General features: G+C 38.0%; 1 protein-coding gene across 2 annotated transcripts in view; it reads left to right on the top strand.

The window, feature by feature from the left end:
- The window catches only part of TOPBP1 (DNA topoisomerase II binding protein 1), a 69,291-nt gene that overhangs the window by 38,373 nt on the left and 10,194 nt on the right, over positions 1-20,724 (top strand). For both annotated transcript variants that reach the window (XM_039243856.1, XM_039243857.1), the window contains 10 exons: positions 72-187; positions 6,837-6,960; positions 7,996-8,142; positions 8,256-8,358; positions 11,004-11,196; positions 12,994-13,214; positions 14,023-14,189; positions 14,433-14,544; positions 17,949-18,112; positions 18,862-18,999. In XM_039243856.1, coding sequence (XP_039099787.1) covers positions 72-187; positions 6,837-6,960; positions 7,996-8,142; positions 8,256-8,358; positions 11,004-11,196; positions 12,994-13,214; positions 14,023-14,189; positions 14,433-14,544; positions 17,949-18,112; positions 18,862-18,999 — 1,485 coding nt within the window. The remainder of the gene's footprint in view (positions 1-71; positions 188-6,836; positions 6,961-7,995; positions 8,143-8,255; positions 8,359-11,003; positions 11,197-12,993; positions 13,215-14,022; positions 14,190-14,432; positions 14,545-17,948; positions 18,113-18,861; positions 19,000-20,724) is intronic.

The raw sequence follows: 20,724 nt of genomic DNA on the forward strand, positions 1-20,724 counted from the left end.
CTTATTAAAAGCAAGTTGTAGATAAAATATTTCAAATAATAGTTGATCCATTTCTTTTATTTTCTTTCCAGGGACAGGAAGAAGCTCCAAAGCCACTTCAAAAGGTAGTGATATGTGTTAGTAAGAAACTGAGTAAGAAGCAAAGTGAACTAAATGGGATTGCAGCCTCTCTAGGAGCAGATTACAGGTAGTCGACACATCTTTCTGTTTGGTACTGTTCTTGTCTATAGGAAAACGTAAAGTTATTCTGAGTATCCACAAAGGAACACTTATTTTGCCTTTTACTGTGTTATATTGTCTCCAGTTGATTTTCAATGTACTACATCCTTGAAAAATACCCTCTTCCATGTCAATTCACTTTGATATGTGTATTTTATAGGGTGTAATGTATAAATAGATGAGAGCCTGTTTTGTGCCACTCACTATTCTGGAAACTTGGGTTCCATGAATTATGAGTACAATCTAGAAGAATCCTTGTCTTCAAGGAGTTTATAATATAATAATACATTGAATGAGATGAAGTCTGAGATTAAGCATATTTTTACTTTAGTGATTTTCAGAGTAGAGCCTTTCTTTGAGTAATGCTAACATACTGCAGCATTCCTGAATTAAAATGGTCTTTTTTAAGGATGTTTTGATTTCTGTTCATTTACTTCTTTGGAGACGAGGTTATCAGATCTGCCTTCCCCCTGTAGAGGAGGAGCCAAGTATAGACAGCTCTCTAGTGCAGATGGCACGTGTGCCAGGGATTAAGAGACCCTTGTCTGTGCCAGGCAGTTCTGAGTCTCTCCTACTCCACTGTCTATGGTGCTAGCTTTCTTGATCACTTGTATTCAGCCATTTGTAGACAGCCTAATGGCTGCCTCTACAAGTAACAGTTTGAGAAGTATGTTTGGCTTCATCTTCCCCTTTGGTAAGTCTTGTTTTAGTTAGCTTTTTCCCCTTTGGTAAGTCTTGTTTTAGTTAGCTTTCTCTCTGATAGATTAGTTCAGGAGAATATAAAAATAAAAAGTATCTGGGGTAGTTTTAAGCATCTTAGTGTAGTTAGTGTATCTGTTGTAGAAAAGAAAAGCTTTCTTATTTGTAATTATAATTTGTATTACCTGTTTCATGTGTTCCTATATAGTCTTATCTACTGTATGATTACTTGTTACTGTATTCGTATTACCTTTTACCAATTGCTGAGCTTAGCATGAGCCAAGCTTTGTCTCCCTTCATTCTCACAAGAGTCCTATGAGGGTATATATATTTGTCAAAGTTAATGCCTTATTGTATATTCTCTTTGGATGTGGTTATAAAAGGAACCTATAGGACTGTGTTTTAATAAGACTTAAAGTGCCAGTCCTCACAGTGTGAAAAATAGTATCTATTGCCAAAATTCCTTAAAAAAGATTTAACTGATTTAAAGTGTGCATTAAATCTATTCCTGAAAGATTTCTCAGACTTGGTGATAAAAGAGAGAAAGGAGGGGCACCTGAGTGGTTCAGTTGTTAAGCATCCACCTTCAACTTAGGTCATGATCTTATGGTTCATGAGTTAAAGCCCCACATCAGGCTCTACGCGGACAGCTCAGAGGCTGGAGCCTCCTTTAGATTCTGTGTCTTCCTCTCTTTCTGCCCTCTCTCACTCACACCTCTCTCTCTCTCTCTCTCAAAAATACTAAAAAAAATTTTTAAAAGAGGGGCTCCTGAGTGGCTCAGTCGGTTAAGCGTCCGACTTCGGCTCAGGTCACGATCTCACGGTTCGTGGGTTCGAGCCCCACATTGGGCTCTGTGCTGCCAGCTCAGAGCCTGGAGCCTGCTTCAGATTCTGTGTCTCCCTCTCTCTCTGACCCTCCCCTGCTCAGGCTCTGTCTCTGTCTCAAAGAGAAATAAACATTTAAATAAAAGTAACTAACTCTAAAAAAAAAAAAAAAAAAAAAAAATTTTTTTTAAAAGAGAGAAGAAGCCTTTAATGTATAGAGTTTACAGTATTTATATGTTGATAGGGTAATCCGTTCTCAAATAAAACTGTCCTAGATGTTCCCATCCATAAGCTAGAATCAGAACATCCTAAACAGATCATCTGACACTGCCTACCACTTCCTACAGTTAAACATCTAGACCAGATCTCTTCAGCGTATCTTAGCATTACCTCTATGAAAATGATTTTACACGGCACAAAAAGATACATAGACCAATGGAATAGAATAGAAAACCCAGAATTGAATCCACGAATGTATGGCCAGTTAATCTTAGACAAAGCAGGAAAGAGTGTCCAATGGAAAAACAGCTTCTTTAACAGATGGTGCTGGGAGAACTGGACAGCAACATGCAGAAGAATGAAATTAGACCACATTCTTACACCATTCACAAAAATAAACTCAAAATGGATGACGGACCTGAATGTGAATCAGGAAACCATCAAAATCCTAGAGGAGAAAGCAGGAAATAACCTCCTTGACCTCAGCCGCAGCAGTTTCTTACTCAACACATCTCCAAAGGCAAGGGAATCAAAAGCAAAAATGAACTGTTGGGACCTCATCAAGATAAAAAGGTTCTGCACGGCAAAGGAAACAATCAACAAAACTAACAGGCAACTGACGGAATGGGAAAAGGTAGTTGCAAATGACATCTCAGATAAAGGGCTAGTATCCAAAATCTATAAGGAACTCACCAAACTCCACCTCCGAAAAACAAATAATCCAGGGAAGAAATGGGCTGAAGACATGAACAGACACTTCTCCAAAGAGGGCATCCAGATGACCAACAGGCACATGAAACGATGCTCAGCATCCCTTATCAGGGAGATACAAATCAAAACCAGACTGAGATATCACCTCACGCTGGTCAGAGTGGCTAAAAAGAGCAAATCAGGAGACTCTAGATGCTGGCGAGGATATGGAGAAACGGGCACCCTCCTACACTGTTGGTGGGAATGCTATCTGGTGCAGCCCCTCTGGAAAACTGTGGAGGTACCTCAAAAAATTAACAGTAGAACTCCCCTGTGACCCAGCAATAGCACTGCTAGGAATTTATCCCAGAGATACAGGAGTGCTTATGTATAGGAGCACATGTACCCCAATGTTCATAGCAGCACTTTGAACAATAGCCAAATCATGGAAAGAGACTTAATGTCCGTCAACTGACAGAATAGATCAAGATGTGATTTATCTATACAATGGAATACTACATGGCAATGAGAAAGAAATGAAATCTGTCCATTTGTAGCAACATGGATGGAACTCGAGGATATTAGGCTAAGTGAAATAAGTCAGGCAGTGCTGATGCATAGGAACACATGGACCCCAATGTTCATAGTAGCACTCTCAACAATAGCTAAAACATGGAAAGAGCCTAAGTGTCCATCAACGGACGAATGGATCAAGAAGATATGGTTTATCTATACCATGGAATACTACATGGCAATGAGAAACAATGAAATCTGGCCATGTGTAGCAACATGGATGGACCTTGAGGGTGTTATGCTCAGCGAAATAAGTCAGGCAAAGAAGGACAAATATCATGTGTTTGCACGTACAGGAGGATTAGGAGGAACTTAACTGAGGACCATGGGGGAGAAGAAGGGGGGAAATGGTGGGGGAAAGGGAGAGAGGCAAACCATGAGAGACTCTTGAATGCTGAGAAACAAACAGGACTGATGGATGTGGGGGAGAGGGGGGAGATGAGCATGGAGGAGGGCACTTGTGGGGATGAGCACTGGGTGTTATATGGAAACCAACTTGACAATAAACTATTTGTTAAAAAAAAAAAAAGGCAGAGAAAGACAGATCCCATATGTTTTTACTCTCATGTGGAACAGGAGAAACCTAATAGAAGACCATAGGGAACGGAAGGGGAAGAAAAATAAGGACAGGGAGGGAGGCAAACCATAAAGGACTCAAATACTGAGAACAAACTAAGGGTTGATGGGGGTGGTGGAGAGGGGAAAATGGGTGACCAGCATGGAGGAGGGTGCTTGTTGGGATGAGCCCTGGTTGTTATATGGAAATCAACTTGACAATAATCTATATTAAAGAGAAATAAAAATAAAAGGATTTCTCAGATATAACTTAACTACTTTGTAATTTTATTTATTTGTTTTTATGTTTGTTTATTTTTGAGAGAGAGAGAGCATGAGGCTGGGAGGAGCAGGGGAGGTGGGGGGGTGGTTGGAGATACAGATTCAAAGCAGGCTCCAGGCTCTGAGCTGTCAGCACAGAGCCCGACATGGGGCTCAGACTCACAAACTCTGAGATCGTGACCTGAGCCAAAGTCAGACACTTAACCAACTGAGCCACCCAGGTGCCCCAACTACTTTTTATAATTTTAAAAACTAGAAGTCCTAGAAGGCACATAATCATATGACATATATTTAATATGTAAATGCCCATGCCTGATGACACTAGAAGAAAACGGAGTATTCTTATGTTTGCATATGTATGTAAACATCACTTCAAATGCTACAGCCCCAGGCTGAAACCAATGTAGAGACTCATATACTGTGAGCAGCATTTCTGTTGGTAACAGGATGTTACCAAGAGTTGTTCACAGTTTGGCAAAGTTACAAATTAAGCAAAGTACAGTCTTCCTTCAATTACTTAGTAGTTGGATGTTTGGTATATTAGTGCATATTAAAACTGCAAAAACAAAACAAAACACTTGTGCTTGTAAGTAAAACAGGATTTTAGACTCATTATAAACAAACCTTTTTTTTTTTACCTCTGTGAATTTGTGTCAAGACATTAGAAAATGATGTAAGAGGGGCGCCTGGGTGGCTTAGTCGGTTGAGCGTCCGACTTTCGCTTGGGTCATGATCTCGCTGACTGCCAGCTCAGAGCCTGGAGCCAATTTCAGAGTCTGTGTCTCCCTCTCTCTCTGACCCTCCCCTGCTCATGCTGTCTCTCTCTCTCTCTCCTAGAAATAAGAATATTTAAAAAAAAAAAAAAAAGAAAAGAAAATGATGTAAGATATGGGATAATTGTATATATAACTATATCTCAGGATTTCTAGCATCCCTTGACTTTATTAAATGCTGGTAGCACCCTCCATCATATAAACACATTATTGTGACAACCAAAATCACTCTTACAAATTTACAAAATAGCTTGTAAAGGAACAATCCTGCTGAAAGCACTGATCTAGACCAGAGGATGAAACACAGCCATGCCTGTTAGTTTACCTATAATCTGTGGCTGCTTTCATACAAGGCAAGAGTTGAGTAGTTGGAAAAAGATACTGTTTTCGCTGAAAGCCTAAAATAATTATCATTTGGCCTTTTAAGAAAAACTTTTTGAGGCACCTGTGTGGCTCAGTCTGTTGTGTCTGACTCTTGATCACAGCTCTGGTCTTGATCTCAGAGTTCTGAGTTGAAGCCCTGCATTGGGCTCCATGCTGGGTGTGAAGCCTACTTAAAAAAGAGTTTTCTAGTCCCTGGTCTAAACCATTTATAACCATTTAGAGTCTGTCCTTGAGGGATCTCTAAGGACTAAAACTCAGTTTGTATATTATCACAGTGAGTAATGAGGCAAGATGAATCAGGCAAAAATACTCCTCTGTTTTTTAAATTATTTTTATAATTTATTTATGTGTGTATTGTGTTCCTTAACATCAGAAATAGGAACACCTATTAGAGAGACTAACAACTAGGGGTGCCTGGGTGGCTCATTTAGTTAATTGTCCAACTCTTGATCTCAGCTCAGGTCTTTATCTCACTGACAGCCCAGAGCCTGCTTGGGATTCTCTCTCTGCCCACCCCCTTCACTAGGCATAAAGCCTACTTAAAAAGAAAAAAACAACTAAATTAGGCAAGGTATTCTTTACTATTATTTTTAAGGAAACAGACAATAGAGTAGGAAATAGAGAGGTTTATAATATAATTCAGAAGGAAATATGCCTTAATTGACTATTTTAAAAGTCCAAAGATGTATTTTTTAAATGTTTATTTTGAAAGAGAGAGAGAGCATGCGCACACGAGAGAGAATGTGGTGCAAGCAGGGGAGGGAGACGGAATCCCAGGTAGGCCGCATGCTCATAGGGCTGTCACAACTGTGGGATCATGACCTGAGCCGAAATCAAGAGTCAGATGCCCAACCAGAGAGATTTCTTAGTTAGGAAATGGAAAGTATGGTAAGTGTCCCTTAGGAGAAAACTCTATTACCTTTGGTGATTTTATGCAGAAGTATAATTTTACTTTCTTTTTGGCTTTACTTGATCTTTTGAAGGATGGCATATATTTTACAATTTTTAGATTATTTTTCTAGATGGGAAGAATCAGGAGATCGTAGCATTATTATTAATAGTTAGCAGGAGTTTTGAAGTCAAAACTACCATTTATTGAATATCCTTAAACATATTTGTATCTTTCAGTTTCCTTATTTGTGCAGTTTTAATAAAATAATACCAGTGTGTTAGGATTGGTGTGAGGAATGGGTGAGATAATGTTATTGAAAGTACATAGTTTATTACAGGACATAGAGCAAATGTACATGACCAGTGACTACCAACAACCAGAGGACAGACTGGATGTTTTGCTTATTTTATTGATTTGAAAATACCTTTATTGTTACTATAAAGTGATACTCATTGTAAAAAGAAAATTTAAGCAATTTGGAAAAGTATAAAGAAGGAAGTTAATACTTTTAAAGAATATCCTTCCAGGTATCTATCTCTCTGTGTTTACATACCTAGTATGTGTAAAATTTGACCAAAAAAAAAAAAAGCTTGTCATTCAGTGTCCATATTTACTCTAGATCTTGGAAGTTTTGTGAAGGTGAATGTACTCATAGAGAGTAATGATCATCTTAAATTTACTTTGATGTTTCTCTTAGTTATTTGTTAAAAATTTGGTCGTTTCAGATGGAGTTTTGATGAAACGGTGACTCATTTCATTTATCAAGGCCGACCAAATGACACTAACCGAGAATATAAATCTGTGAAGGAAAGAGGAGTACACATTGTTTCAGAGCACTGGCTTTTAGAAGTAAGCAATACTTTTTTTTTCCTTTTTCTAGTAAATGAGAATGTGTATAAACATTTCCCTACACAAGCTACTTTCCATGTATGTAAACAAGTTTGATAACCTTAGTTAACAGTGTACATTTCTTTGGCATTAAAAATGTAAGATCTTTAGGCCCTAAATACTTAATAAGTCCTTTTTTTTTTTTTAACGTTTATTTATTTTTGAGAAAGTGAGTGAGTGTGAGCAGGGGAAGGGCAGAGAGAGAGGGAGACACCGAATCCGAAGCAGCTCCAGGCTCTGAGCTGTCAGCACAGAGCCTGATGTGGGAGGACTAGAACCCTCGAACCATAAGATCATGACCTGAACTGAAGTCAGATGCTTAACCAACTGTACCACCAGGTGCCCTCATACTTAACAAGTCTTTAATGGATACGCTTTCTGATTTCTCTGATTCTTTTCGCTAATAAAAATTATGTGAAATGTTATAAAAATTTAAGGAGACCTGGGGTGCCTGGGTGGCTCAGTCGGTTAAGCGTCCAACTTCGGTTCAGGTCATGATCTCACGGTTGTGGGTTCGAGCCCCGCGTCAGGCTCTGTGCTGACAGCTCCCTCAGAGCCTGGATCCTGCTTCGGATTCTGTGTCTGCCTGTCTCTCTGACTCTCCCCTGCTCACGCTGTCTCTCTCTCTCTCTCAGAAATAAATAAAAAACATTAAAAAAAAATTTTTAATTTAAGGAGAACTAATTTGGCATACCAGTGCAGCTTAGAACTAACTGTGGTTCTTTTCTCTCTGGGTATTCCCAGGAATAGGATTGATGCCTTGGCAAAAGCATAGGAATGAAATAGATTTTGTTCTTTAGTGTATGACTTTAAAAAGTGAGAAGTTTTTCGTTTGTATGATGGATTGTTTTAGTGTCACCTACTTTTCAAAACTTTAATTCTGCAAACTTTTGCCATCTTAGAACGTAATGCATTGGTTGTCCTTATTCTGCTTAACATAATTTATTCACTAAGATGTTTTTCAGCCCTGTTTTAAAGCCTGCCATTGCATTTCAGTGTGCCCAAGAGCATAAACATCTTCCTGAATCTCTTTATCCACATACTTACAATCCCAAAATGAGCTTGGATATCAGTACAGTGCAAGATGGCAGACTCTGTAATAGTCGACTGCTCTCAGCTGATTCAGCAACAAAGGATGATGAGGTAGATGCTATGGATGACACATTTACCCCTCCTTAAGCTGAATGTATAATCTTCCAGTGCTGTGAAACCATATGCAATGGTTTTGAGAAATTGTAATTTTTCTCCTTGAATAGCCAGATCATCTGCCTGTAGAAGACAATGATATAGATAATATAACCACCGGTAATAAAGAATCAGCAACACCAAATGGAGATGGAAGGAATGACTCCAAAGGAGGTAAAATATTTTAAATTACAAAAAAATTTTCTTACACATCCGTATTTTTCATACAGAATGCTTCCTTTGCAAGGAAAAACAGTGTTTTCTGTGTTGCTAAATACAAGTAAAGCATGTATTTGAGGATTGATTTGAGGTTCTAGCCAATCTTTAATAATTTGCAAAGCTTTAAGTGAATTATAAGTGTCAAACTTGTGAAGTCTGTGGAATGAGGTATTTTAGAGTTAGTGTGATACAGCCCTATTAAAGGTAGGTGGAATTGGTTTTGTAAAAATTTATTCTTTGGTTTAGTTTTCAGTTACTTTCAAAAAAACCTGTATTATGTATCTAGTATATTTTAACATATTCACATGGTTTAAAGGTATGGAAGGAGACACAAAGTTTCTCCCGTCTTCCAGTGTTTTTAGTTTCTTACGTATCCTAGAGCTATCTTATGCATATACAATCATAAATACATAAGTTTTCTCCTTCTGCCCTTTTGTTTTAATATTAATTTTTGGAAGAGCATAAGCAGGGGAGGATTAGAGATAGGGGGACAGAGGATCCAAAGCAGGCTCTGTGCTGACAGGCTGACTGCAAGCAATCCCAATGTGGGGCTCAAACTCACAAACCGCAAGATCATGATCTGAGCCAAAGTCAGATGCTCAAGTGACTGAGCCACTCAGGTGCTCCACTTCTTCTGCACTTTAAAAAAAAAAAAATGTATAAATGTTGGACATACTATATATATGTGGTTTTATACATTCATCTTTATTATTTTGCTTAATAGTTCAACTTCTGGAGTGTTTCATATTGGTTGGTATATAAGGAGCTTCTTTGGTCTCTCTCTGTATCTTTTTTTTTTTTTTTTTTTCTGGTAACTGTATAGTATTGATTGTGTTGACCAAGAAGAGCCTATAAAGCAACCAAAAGCGATTATTTGGGATTTTCAGGATTGCATTCCGGGAGATAGAGTCCACTGAAACTCACCATTGCAAGCAGGGAGTACAGGCTTGTAAAGGCAGACCACAAGGTTATATAACTTGTTTTGGAAGAAATATAATTGGAGCTGTCAGAGTTTAAATTGACTACCTAATACAAGATTGTTGTTTGGCTAACAAGTAGTAACCTTTATCTCTGTTTCAGTCCAAAATAGAAGGAGATGTTCTAGGAGGTGGTGGACAAACTGCAGTTGACAGAGTTAAAAGTTCATGGTGTTCCCCAGTCAGAGTGGCTAAAATGAGCAAATCAGAGAACTCTAGATGCTGGCGAGGATGTGGAGAAATGGGCACCCTCCTACACTGTTGGTGGGAATGTAAACTGGTACAGCCCCTCTGGAAAACAGTGTGGAGGTTCCTCAGGAAACTAACAATAGAACTCCCCTAGGACCCAGCAATAGCACTGCTAGGAATTTACCCAAGGGATACAGAAATGCTGAGGCATAGGAGCACATGTACCCCAATGTTCATAGCAGCACTCTCCACAATAGCTAAAACATGGAAAGAGCCTAAGTGTCCATCAACAGATGAATGGATCAAGAAGATGTGGTTTATCTATACCATGGAATACTACATGGCAATGAGAAACAATGAAATCTGGCCATGTGTAGCAACATGGATGGACCTTGAGGGTGTTATGCTGAGCGAAATAAGTCAGGCAGAGAAGGACAAATATCATATGTTTGCACGTATAGGAGGATTAGGAGGAACTTGACGGAGGAACAAGGGGGAGAAGAAGGGCGGAAATGGTGGGGGAAAGGGAGAGAGGCAAACCATGAGAGACTCTTGAATGCTGACAAAAACTGAGGACTGATGGATGTGGGGGGGAGGGGAGGAGGGGCATGGAGGAGGGCACTTTGGGGATGAGCACTGAGTGTTATGTGGAAACTAATTTGACAATAAACTATTTGTAAAAAAAAAAAAAAAAAAAAAGTTCATGGTGTTCCTGAGAATTGTAAAGGCAAGAGAGACTTTGCATAAGCCCTACTTCCTTTGTCCTTTGACTCTGTTTGGAGTGACTCTTAGCAGTGCTTCCATTTTGAATCTTCTTTCACATTTATATGAATGGCCATTTAGCCGGTCCCTTTTATGGGCATCCAGATTATTTTTAATTTCTTGCTGTTACAGAGAGTACAGCAGCAAATAACTGTAGATATCGTCTTTTTAATGAATTAAAATTTTCTATTTTCCTTACTCATCTTACCCTACTGGAGCTTCCTTTATGACTTTAGTTATTTAGTTATTCCCACTCAGTTCATTCCAAAAATGTTTATTTTAGGATCTATTTCTGTGTTTACAGGGAAACCAAAGATAAATATATTGTGGTCTGTTTTTAAAGACCAAGAGGGAGAAATCCCATACATTAATTATGGATGCACCTCAGAGTGTAGTATGTAACACAAGACAGGGAGCTGTACAAGAGTACAGTACTGTCTTAGCAGTATGTCTTGGAAGGACTTTTTGATCTTTTTCACGTACAGTCCTGGTAAGGACAGCCTTAATGTTCTGCAGTAATCCATAATCTTATTCATTCCTATAGCCTTAAGTAAGCAGTAAATGTCAGGTTAATAAATTTGTGTTCAAATCTAGACAAAATAGTTAATGTGAATGAGATGTGATAAAAAAGAGAAACTTACCTTTATTGGTGTATTTGTGTGTGTTTTCAAGCTCTGACGCAGACATTGGAGATGAGAGAGAACTTTCAGAAGCAGCTGCAGGAGATCATGTCTGCAACATCAATAGTGAAACCTCAAGGGCAGAGGGCTTCCCTTTCAAGAAGTGGTTGTAACAGCACTTCTTCAACCCCTGATAGCAATCGCTCTGCCCGCAGTGGGCGAAGTAGAGTCCTGGAGGCACTGAGGTATGTACCTGTCACTGGTGGCAGACAGGAGCAACTAGGTGACTCGACAGAAAGGTAGCTTCTTATTTGGGTTGCTGCTCACTCAGTTCCATAAGTTAAGCTTCATTCTGCAGTTGTGTGTTTTTTTGTTTCTGTCAGCAAAGAAGTTTAAAATAACAAGAACAGAACAGGAAAAAGGGTTGTACTACTGGGCCTTACTTAGCCCGAACTATATAAATATGGTTGTGGCCTTTTCCTTCCTCCATTACTTCCTAGCTTTTCCTTTTTCCCTCTCTTGTTCCAAGCAGTTCTAGAATTCTTACTTTGGGGTAAGAAGCAAACAAAGGTTTGTTCCATACCAAGCAACTGCTTCACATTGAGGCATGATGAATATTTTTTATTACTGGGGTGCCTGGGTGGCTCAGTCAGTTAAGCATCCAACTTCAGCTCAGGTCATGCTCTCACGGCTCAGGAGTTGAAGCCCCACATCAGTCTCTATGCTGACAGCTCAGAGCCTGGAAACTACTTTGGATTCTGTGTCTCCCTCTCTCTCTGCCCTTCCCCTGCACGCTCGCTCGTTCTCTCTTGCACTCTCTCTCTCTCTATCAAAAATCAGCATTTAAAAAAATGTTAATACCTTCACTGGAAAATTATTTTAAGACCCAGTTTGCCTCATTTGAAATGGATTCAGTGGGTAACTCTCTCTGTTCTGTCATGTTAGTATTAAATGATCATAGTTCTAAACAGTAACATATAGAGAGAAATTTAAATTCTTATTAGAACCACATGCCTTTTGTATTCTCTTTATAAATTTACCTTCTAGAAAAGGTGATTTTAGGTCTCAGAGTCCTATGACAAGTTCAGTCGCAGAACATCATTTTTCCCTGATAGAAGGATCTCTGATTCCATGGTGAATGTTAGGGGACCTGTATCTTGAATTGACTGACTGAACTACGCATCTGTCATCAGCTACCTGCATATCTCATGAGGCCACTTCTGTATCTGCATACTGAGTAAAAGTGACTTTTTTGTCTGATATACTTCAGATGATGTTTTGTCATTACAGAGAGCCTAAATATTGTGCCAAGTCAGAGTAAATAAGTATCCTCAGAATAAGGCTATTTGCTTTGTATTTGAGGCAAATGAGCTCTCTGGGGTAAAGTATTTTTGTTAAGATTCCATTTATACACATTGGAAGATTTAATATTTACTTAGAAGGAAAATAGGTAGAATTATATTTACTGCCTAGTGGAATTATTGTAATTACAACATAAAACATGCTTCACTCAAGTTCAGTATATGACTGGTCTAAGACTGGGAGGTTTGGTTACCAAGAGCCAAAAGCACCTTCTTTTAAGGCAGCTTTTATAGGGCCCTTCCTGTGTAATTATAGTTCTTACTATTTTAAGTGATAAAAATACAACTGGTAGGCAAAGTAACCAGTTTTCTAAACATTACCGTGTTTCCCTAAGCCTGTTTTATTAAGAAAAATTCCATTTTTAAGTGTAGCAATTATTTTAGAATTTTGAAAGCAATTTCTTGACAGTAAACTTTCCCTTTTGAAGTTTTAAATATATGGACATTCAGTCAAAATAGATGTTTTCTTTTCTAACTAAAACAGTAAGTTGTAGAAAGAAACATTTTTAAAAGAAAAAATTTCCCAAAGTTCATTTATTCCATATTTTCAGGTGCTTACTGTGTGCTAGATGGTGGGCATACAAAGGTGAGCCTCAAATTTGCAGCCTAACTCATGGAATTCATGACTGTAGATTTTGTCGTGGCTGTTGGTTTGTTAAAATTGTCACTTTGATTCCTTAGGCAGTCCCGTCAAATAGTACCTGATGTCAACACGGAGCCCTCCCAGAATGAACAGATCATTTGGGATGACCCGACAGCCAGGGAGGAGAGAGCACGGCTTGCCAGCAATCTGCAGTGGCCTATTTGCCCCACACAGTATTCTGAGCTTCAGGTTGACCTTAAAAAATTAGAGGAGTCTCCTTTCCAGAAGGCTTTGCGTGATGCAGAAATGGCTGAAAAGGGTAATGAAAGAAAATCTATTCATTTGTCTGCATTAAGTACATTGACTTCTTAAAAATGAATAAGCACATTGTGGTTCTCTGAATGACACCTGCAAACAGAAAACTTACTAGATACTTCTGATTTTAGGAAGAGTCAAGAAAAATTATAAATTGAGAGAATTTATCAGTAAATTGAATAATATATTTTGGTTCTTAAATTTGGAAATTGAAGATTGGGCAGTCTTTTCCAGACAGTTTTTCACTATTGTTCTTCCTCTCCTCATCCTTTGTACATTTGTGTCGTTAATGTTTGAGTTTTTCCCAGTCATTTTATTTTCATTTAAACCTTCTAAATTCCACCCAGGAGGTACCTACGTCTGTCCTCTGTATGTGTTTCTTTCTGAATTCTCTTAGGTTTTTTTCCCCTTGGGCTTTACCTTGAAGACTAAATGATTCCTGTCTTTCATCTTTGGTCTTTTTTTCCTCCCCTTTTCTCATATCCCATGATTCTATCTCTGCATTAAATAGATTTTCTCCAATTGTAGCATATGCTGTCATTTTACAAATTTGGGTTACATTTTACTGATGGAAGGTTCGTATTTGAAGAAAGGGTTGAGAGAAGCCCACAGACAACCTATTTGTCTTTTTAAAAAGCTAATTAGTTGCACTTATTTGTAAGCTCTAGAGATAGGCTACTTTTGCATGTACTTTTTATGTTCCAGAATTTGTATTTAATTCCATCTTGGTTCAGACAGATGAGACTATTTGTCTGAATTTGTTCTTAGTCATATTTGGATAACATTACACGGCAGCATTTTATTGCCCTCAGCTGTCTGTGACCCCGGAAGCGTGTGTGTGACTGAAGCCAAAAAACACCCCATCTCTGAAGAGCTCGAAACACCAATGAAAGACAGCCACCTGATCCCTACACCTCAGGCCCCCAGCATTGCCTTCCCCCTGGCCAACCCACCGGTGGCTCCACACCCTAGAGAAAAGGTTAGTTTATCCTGAGTATAAGGATATGTCCTTTTGATATTGCTGTTGTGTTACATTAAAACTTTGTTGATAACAGTATCAGGAGTTCACAGATGTTGAAAACTGCATTTCTTTGCTTTGTATTATTATCTCTATATTTGATAAGCCAGAAAACTAAGTAAAATGTCCCTGAAAAAGAACCATATTCGTGATGACAACTTTTTTAATGTTAATTTTTTCTAAAATAAATCTCTTCCATTTCAGACTATACCAATAGAGGAAACTCGTGAAGACTTAAAAAAACAGTACATATTTCAGTTGTCATCTCTGAATCCTCAAGAACGTATTGATTATTGTCATCTCATTGAAAAACTAGGTACAAGTATTTTACTTAAGTCAAAAATGTAACCTTACTGGGAAATCAGTATAGTTGATATTATTTGTAAGGTGTAGAAATTGAGTTTACAAAGATCGGGGAGGGGGTGCCTGGCTGGCTCAGTCAGTAGAGCATGCGAGTCTTGATCTCGAGGTTGTGAGTGTTGTGTGCTGGGTGTGGAACCTACTTGAAAAGTAAAATGTAAAAAGATGTGTAACTTGTCTAAGGTGGTATGTATTGAGTCAGCAGTAGAATTTTGATTTTATAAAGATCCAAATAAATCTAAAATCACTGGGTTATAGCATGTAAATATTTAAAATTTATTTAAATTGAAACCAAACCATCAAAATGATTTAAGAATGTCTTGTGCTGCTTTGAGTTTTTGTTCATTGATGAATTATTGAAACTGTATTTTAAAATAAAACTGCATTTTATTGAAGTTGAAGGTAGAGTAATATCCAGAGAGGAACAGCCTCTTACATAACATTCTTCTGTATATGTCAGGCCGTCCATCAGGCGTCATTCCAGAAGCAGCATACTAGAAAGGTAACCTGGTGCTCTGCAGCAGTACTGTCCAACAGACGGAGACATAACCCACATATGTAATTTTAAACTTTCTAGTAGCCACGTTTTAAAAAGTAAAAAACAAGTGAAATTAATTTTAAACATATATTTTATTTAACCTAGTGAACACAAAATCTTAAATTCAACACATAATCAATACAAAATATCAACAAGATATTTTCCTTACTAAGTTCTTGAAATCTGAGATATATTTTACATTTGTAGCACTTCTCAGTTTGGACTGGCAGTGTGCTTTAGGTGTTTGATAGCCACATGTGGCTGGTGGCTACTGTGTTGGACAAAGCAGCTCTACAGAGTTAGGGAAAGTATAGGAAGAGAACTTAATCTGACAGCTTGGTATAGAGAAAACATTAAGAAACAATGGTTGTTTTAGGGGCCCCTGGGTGGCTCAGTCAGTTAAGTGTCTGACTTCAGCTCAGGTCATGATCTCGTGGTTTAGGAATTTGAATCCCCGTGTCAGGCTCTGAGCTGTCAGCACAGAAGTTTGCTTTGGATTCTGTGTCTCCCTCTCTCTCCACCCCTCCGCTCATGCTCTGTCTCTCCTCTCAAAAATAAACAAACATTAAAAAGAAAGAAATAATGGTTGTTTTAGTAATGGCCCTGAGTTATCAAGAAAATATTAAGCGTTATTTAGTGTTATCCTTTTGAGAATATGGATAACTATGATGCTTTTTTAAGATTTCTTTCAAATACTGGAGCACCTGGGTGGCTCAGTCATTTGAGTGTCTGACTTTGGCTCGGGTCAGGATTTAACGGTTTGTGAGTTTTAGCTCGACATAAGGCTTGTTGGTGTCAGCTAAAAGCTTGCTTTGGATCGTCTGCCCCCACCTCTCTGCCCATCCCCCCAGTTAGAAAAATAAATAAACATTTAAAAAAATTTTAAAGATTTCTTTCAAATACAGTTGTAAAGCTATGTTTCTTGGAAACTGGACTCGTGGAACAGTCTGCTAAAACAGATAGGGTTGTAAGTCACAATTGTTAAGCTTTACCTAAAGGTCCCAAAATGAAAGAAGCTGCTTCAAGTGTCCATCTCCTGTGTTTTGTTCCATCTCTGTAAACTCTGGACAAGAGTAATTTTAACTAGCAAAGCATTTTGTAGAAGAGGACTGAGAAGAGAAGCAGAGGACAGACCGTGCTGGAATTGAGAGTCTGAATAGAAAGCTTTTGATACTAGAATGCAGAGAGACCATATTATAAATGAAGCAACTGGCCAGCTGATCTATATACATCGTCTATTGGGTTGTCTGGGTTACAGCATGAATTTGTTACCTAGGATTAGATCCTGATACAATATGGAATTTTCATCTTACTATTCTTTTGTCACTCTGATCGTGGGTGAGTTACTGTGTGTCTGTGTCATCATGGTAAGATTGCAGATAACATTAGTTACCTACCTTCATAGCGTTGTGGGAATTAAAGGAGTTAGTAATCTGGAGCACTTTCAGTAGTCCCTGGTATTTAATAAGTGCTCAAACAGTAATGCTGCCATTGTTAGAGTCCTCTATAAAGCATGAGTAGAATTTGAATGTTTTGTTGAATTCTCACAAAGTCCTTAATATAACTCTGCCTAATCAATAATCTCACTTCTAAAGTATAAATCAAAAGGCATGCTTTACATACACTTATGCCACCTTCTTTCTTCTAAGTCAGGCTTCATACGTTTGTATCTGAGAAGAGGGTCAGCCCCCATCTGCTGCTTCATCTCTATTTACCTACTGTGTGTGTTTTCCTCCCAGACTTCTCTGTTGTTGGGCTACTGACCTTATTTCCACTCTCAGAACATTTTCTTCTGCTTTTAGTTTGTAGAAGCCCCTTTTTGACTTCTGTCCCCCTGGTTACCCATATTCCATGCTGGAAAATTGCAAAAGTAGTTGAGATTTAAGAGATGCCAACAGTGGTATATGGCCTCTGTTTATACGGTTTCTTCTTATATCTCTATTGTAACAAACTAAGTGGGGACAAACTGGAAAGTTTGAGCAAGGAAATGTATTGAGATAGCAAATAACTTTTGTTAATTATATTAGATTTGATAATGGCATTATGGCCATATAAGAAAATTACCATGTACTTCAAATTTTTATAGTGTTTATTTTTGAGAGAGAGTGAGACACAATCTGAAGCAGGCTCTAGGCTCCCAGCTGTCAGCACAGAGCCTGACATGGGGCTCAAGCTCACAAACCATGAGCTCATGACCTGAGCCGAAGTCAGATGCTTACTGAGCCACCCAGGTGCCCCTGAAAATTACCATGTACTTTAGAAATGCATACTGATTGGATAGGGATAGAGTAACACAATGCCTGGAATTTACTGTAAAATAGTTAAGCGGTACGGAAGGTAGACTGAAGTAAGGATAGAAGAACTTGGTAACTTTAGAAGCCAGGTGGCCAGTGTATGAATATTCATTTTACTATTTTGCTTTCATATTTTAAATTTTTTAAGTTTTATTTTTTTTGAGAGAGAGAGAGACATTGTAAGCAGGGGAGGGTCAGAGAGAGAGGGAGACACAGAATCCGAAGCAGACTCCAGGCTCTGAGCCAGCTGTCAGCACAGAGCCCGATGCAGGGCTTGAACCCACCAGTCGTGAGATCATGACCTAAGCCGAAGTCGGATGCTTAACCGACTGAGCCACCCAGGCGGCCCTCATATTTTAAATTTTCATAAAAATATTACTTTATAAAAATGTATGTGAAGTAAAATAATTTTCAGTCAAAGGTTTTTTGGTTATTTTGTGCATTTTATAAATTCTATGCCGAGTTGACATGATTTTCCTAGGAAAAAGTTAAGAATTCCAATAACATACCCATTTTTCTCTGCTTTAGGTGGACTAGTAATAGAGAAGCAGTGCTTTGACCCCAAATGTACACACATTGTTGTGGGGCATCCACTTCGAAACGAGAAGTATTTAGCTTCAGTGGCAGCCGGGAAGTGGGTGCTTCATCGCTCCTATCTGGAAGCATCCCGGACTGCAGGGCACTTTGTGTCGGTGTGTATTCACATTAGCGCAAAGAATCATTTTTCTTTAAATGTAAATTTCTTAACAAATGATTCCAGGACCTCCACTGACCATTCATATCATTGAAATGACCAAATATGACACATTAGGTTATATAAATTTTATAAGGCCCACATTCCCAAAACAAACATGTATAGAGATCACAAACCCAGATTCTTAGTGATATCAGTTTTAATTTGAATGTGGGCTTTTCTTTTCTCATTGGGACAACATTAGAAAATTTCAAGATTATCTCATTATAAGCTTTTGTCTTCACTGCCAGCCCATTAAATATTAAATTGTGTGATTTAATAGATTTAATAGTGGTTCCTAACTAAGCATCACAGTAATACCTACCATGTAGTTTCTGAAGTTTTCAATCAACATCCCTTCGGGATCTGATTTCTGTAGGTAGGTAATCAAGCTGTTAATAACGTACGTCCACTGAGAACATGTCCTTCTGTGAGGTTCATCTTACAGTGGATGAAACCCAGTAATCTGTATATTATCAATCTTTGTCTCTTAGAAATGTAGGCAGCATTTTTCTGATTTCTAATTAAAAGCCAGATATATGAATCCAAATTAATGTACACTTCCTTTTCTCTGTTCAAAAACTGATGCTTATTTTGTGCTCTGTATTTATGACAATTGAGGGTATAGTTTTTAACTCTTACTCGATCGTGGACTCCTTAAGGACATATTGTAAGACAACTCCACAGTTTGTTGTACTGATTGTCTAGGAAGAAGACTATGAATGGGGAAGTAGTTCCATACTCGATGTTTTGACTGGAATCACTGTACAGCAACGAAGACTAGCACTTGCAGCAATGAGATGGAGGAAAAAAATCCAGCAAAGACAAGAATCGGGCATTGTTGAGGTATTAACATATATGTAGTTATATAGGTGATTTGAATAGCAGTCAGTATTATGATTATTACAGATTTAATTTTAAGAGAACATATTTAACAAGAATGATTCTAGTTATAGGGGCGCCTGGTTGGTCCAGCTGGTAGAGCATGCGACTCTTACTAGTTTGGGGATTGTGAGTTCAAGCCCCATGTTAGGTACAGAGCCTACTTTAAGAAAAAAAAAAGAAAAAGGAATTCTAGTTGTATTTTATGCCTTGGTTGATATACTTAGTTTGGGCATTCTAAATTGAGTATAATGTTAACACCTAATTCTTCTACTTATGATAGACAGGAAGGTATAATGTTTATGGCTCTTTTAAAAATATATATGTAAAATGTGACCCACACTGTATTTCTTCCAAAGAATTTTTTCAGCATCTACTTTTAGGAGCTCTTAACGTGGGGCCCAAAGACTCTCCTAAAGGAATGATAGATTGATAGATTGGATTCAGGAAGGCTGTATTCACACTTTGAATGGGGCAGAGGAGTACATCTTTATTTCTGTTATTATTACTATTATTTCAGTTAGAGAATTGAAAGCATTTCCTTTCATTACAGAAGTCTAGGTAACAAATCCCAGCAGTATTAACAGTACTGGTGATTTTATCCTAACAGAAATCAGATATTTTTGCTTTGCATTATAATTGAAAGTATCTTAAAATAACTACTTACTTTCATCTTTTTTTTTTTTTAATTAATGTTTATTTTTGAGAGAGAGAGAGACCCCACATGTAAAAAAGGGATGGGGGCGGGAGGGAGAGGCAGAGAGAGAGGGAAGCAGAGAATCCTAAGCAGACTCCAGGCTCTGAGCTGTCGGGACCTGAGCCAAAGTCAGACACTTAACCGACTAAGCCACCTATCACCCCATCATCTTTTTTTTTTTTTTTTTTTTTATTGCAATGTAGTTGATACACACTGTTACATTAGTTTCAGGTAGTGATTTGACTACTATACGTTATGCTATGCTCACCACAAGTGTAGCTACCATCTGTCTTTACTGCTTTAAAATGTTTGGCCACCACTAGGTATTTTGTGCAGAAGCACATCTGTTATACTGTCAATCTGTAAATATTTGGATAATTTTTCAAAAGACATGTTTTTTTGTAATCCTTTATACTTTATATTAAAACTAATATTTTAGGGGTGCCTGTGTGGCACAGTTGGTGAATCACCTGACTCTTGATTTCTGTTAGGGTCATGATCTCAGTTTGTGATATAGAGCCCCATGTCAGGCTCACACTAACAGCACAGAGCCTGCTTGGGATATATTCCCTCTTCTCTCAAAACATTTTTTAAAAAATCTTTAAAAAAATTTTTTTAACATTTTTCATGTGACATGGAAATTACATTTCAGTAACACTGTTACTTTAAAATAATTAAAGAACAGCTGCATAGGTTTCACCTGACTATCAAAGAGGTCCATGCCTTACAAAAGGACTAGGAACCCAAGTTCAGTAATCTTTTGTGTTGTATTCTGAGTTTTCTCCTGTGCCTAAGCCCTTGTTAGCCTTAGTTTCCCTTCTTCAGAGTAATTCTCTTGGCTTCTGTTGATTGTTATTCCCTAGTTAAATATTTTCTATTTGCAATTTGCAAACATTTTCAAGAGAAATAGAAGGGAAGTGTCTTTAAAGAAGCTGTGCCTTGAATTCTACCCTGGATTAATTATAAGAAAAAAATTAAAGACTAAACAAAAG

This window comes from Hyaena hyaena, unplaced genomic scaffold, assembly GCF_003009895.1.
Source record: "Hyaena hyaena isolate Hyena2069 unplaced genomic scaffold, ASM300989v1 scaffold_234, whole genome shotgun sequence".
In the NCBI taxonomy this organism is placed as follows: domain Eukaryota; kingdom Metazoa; phylum Chordata; class Mammalia; order Carnivora; family Hyaenidae; genus Hyaena; species Hyaena hyaena.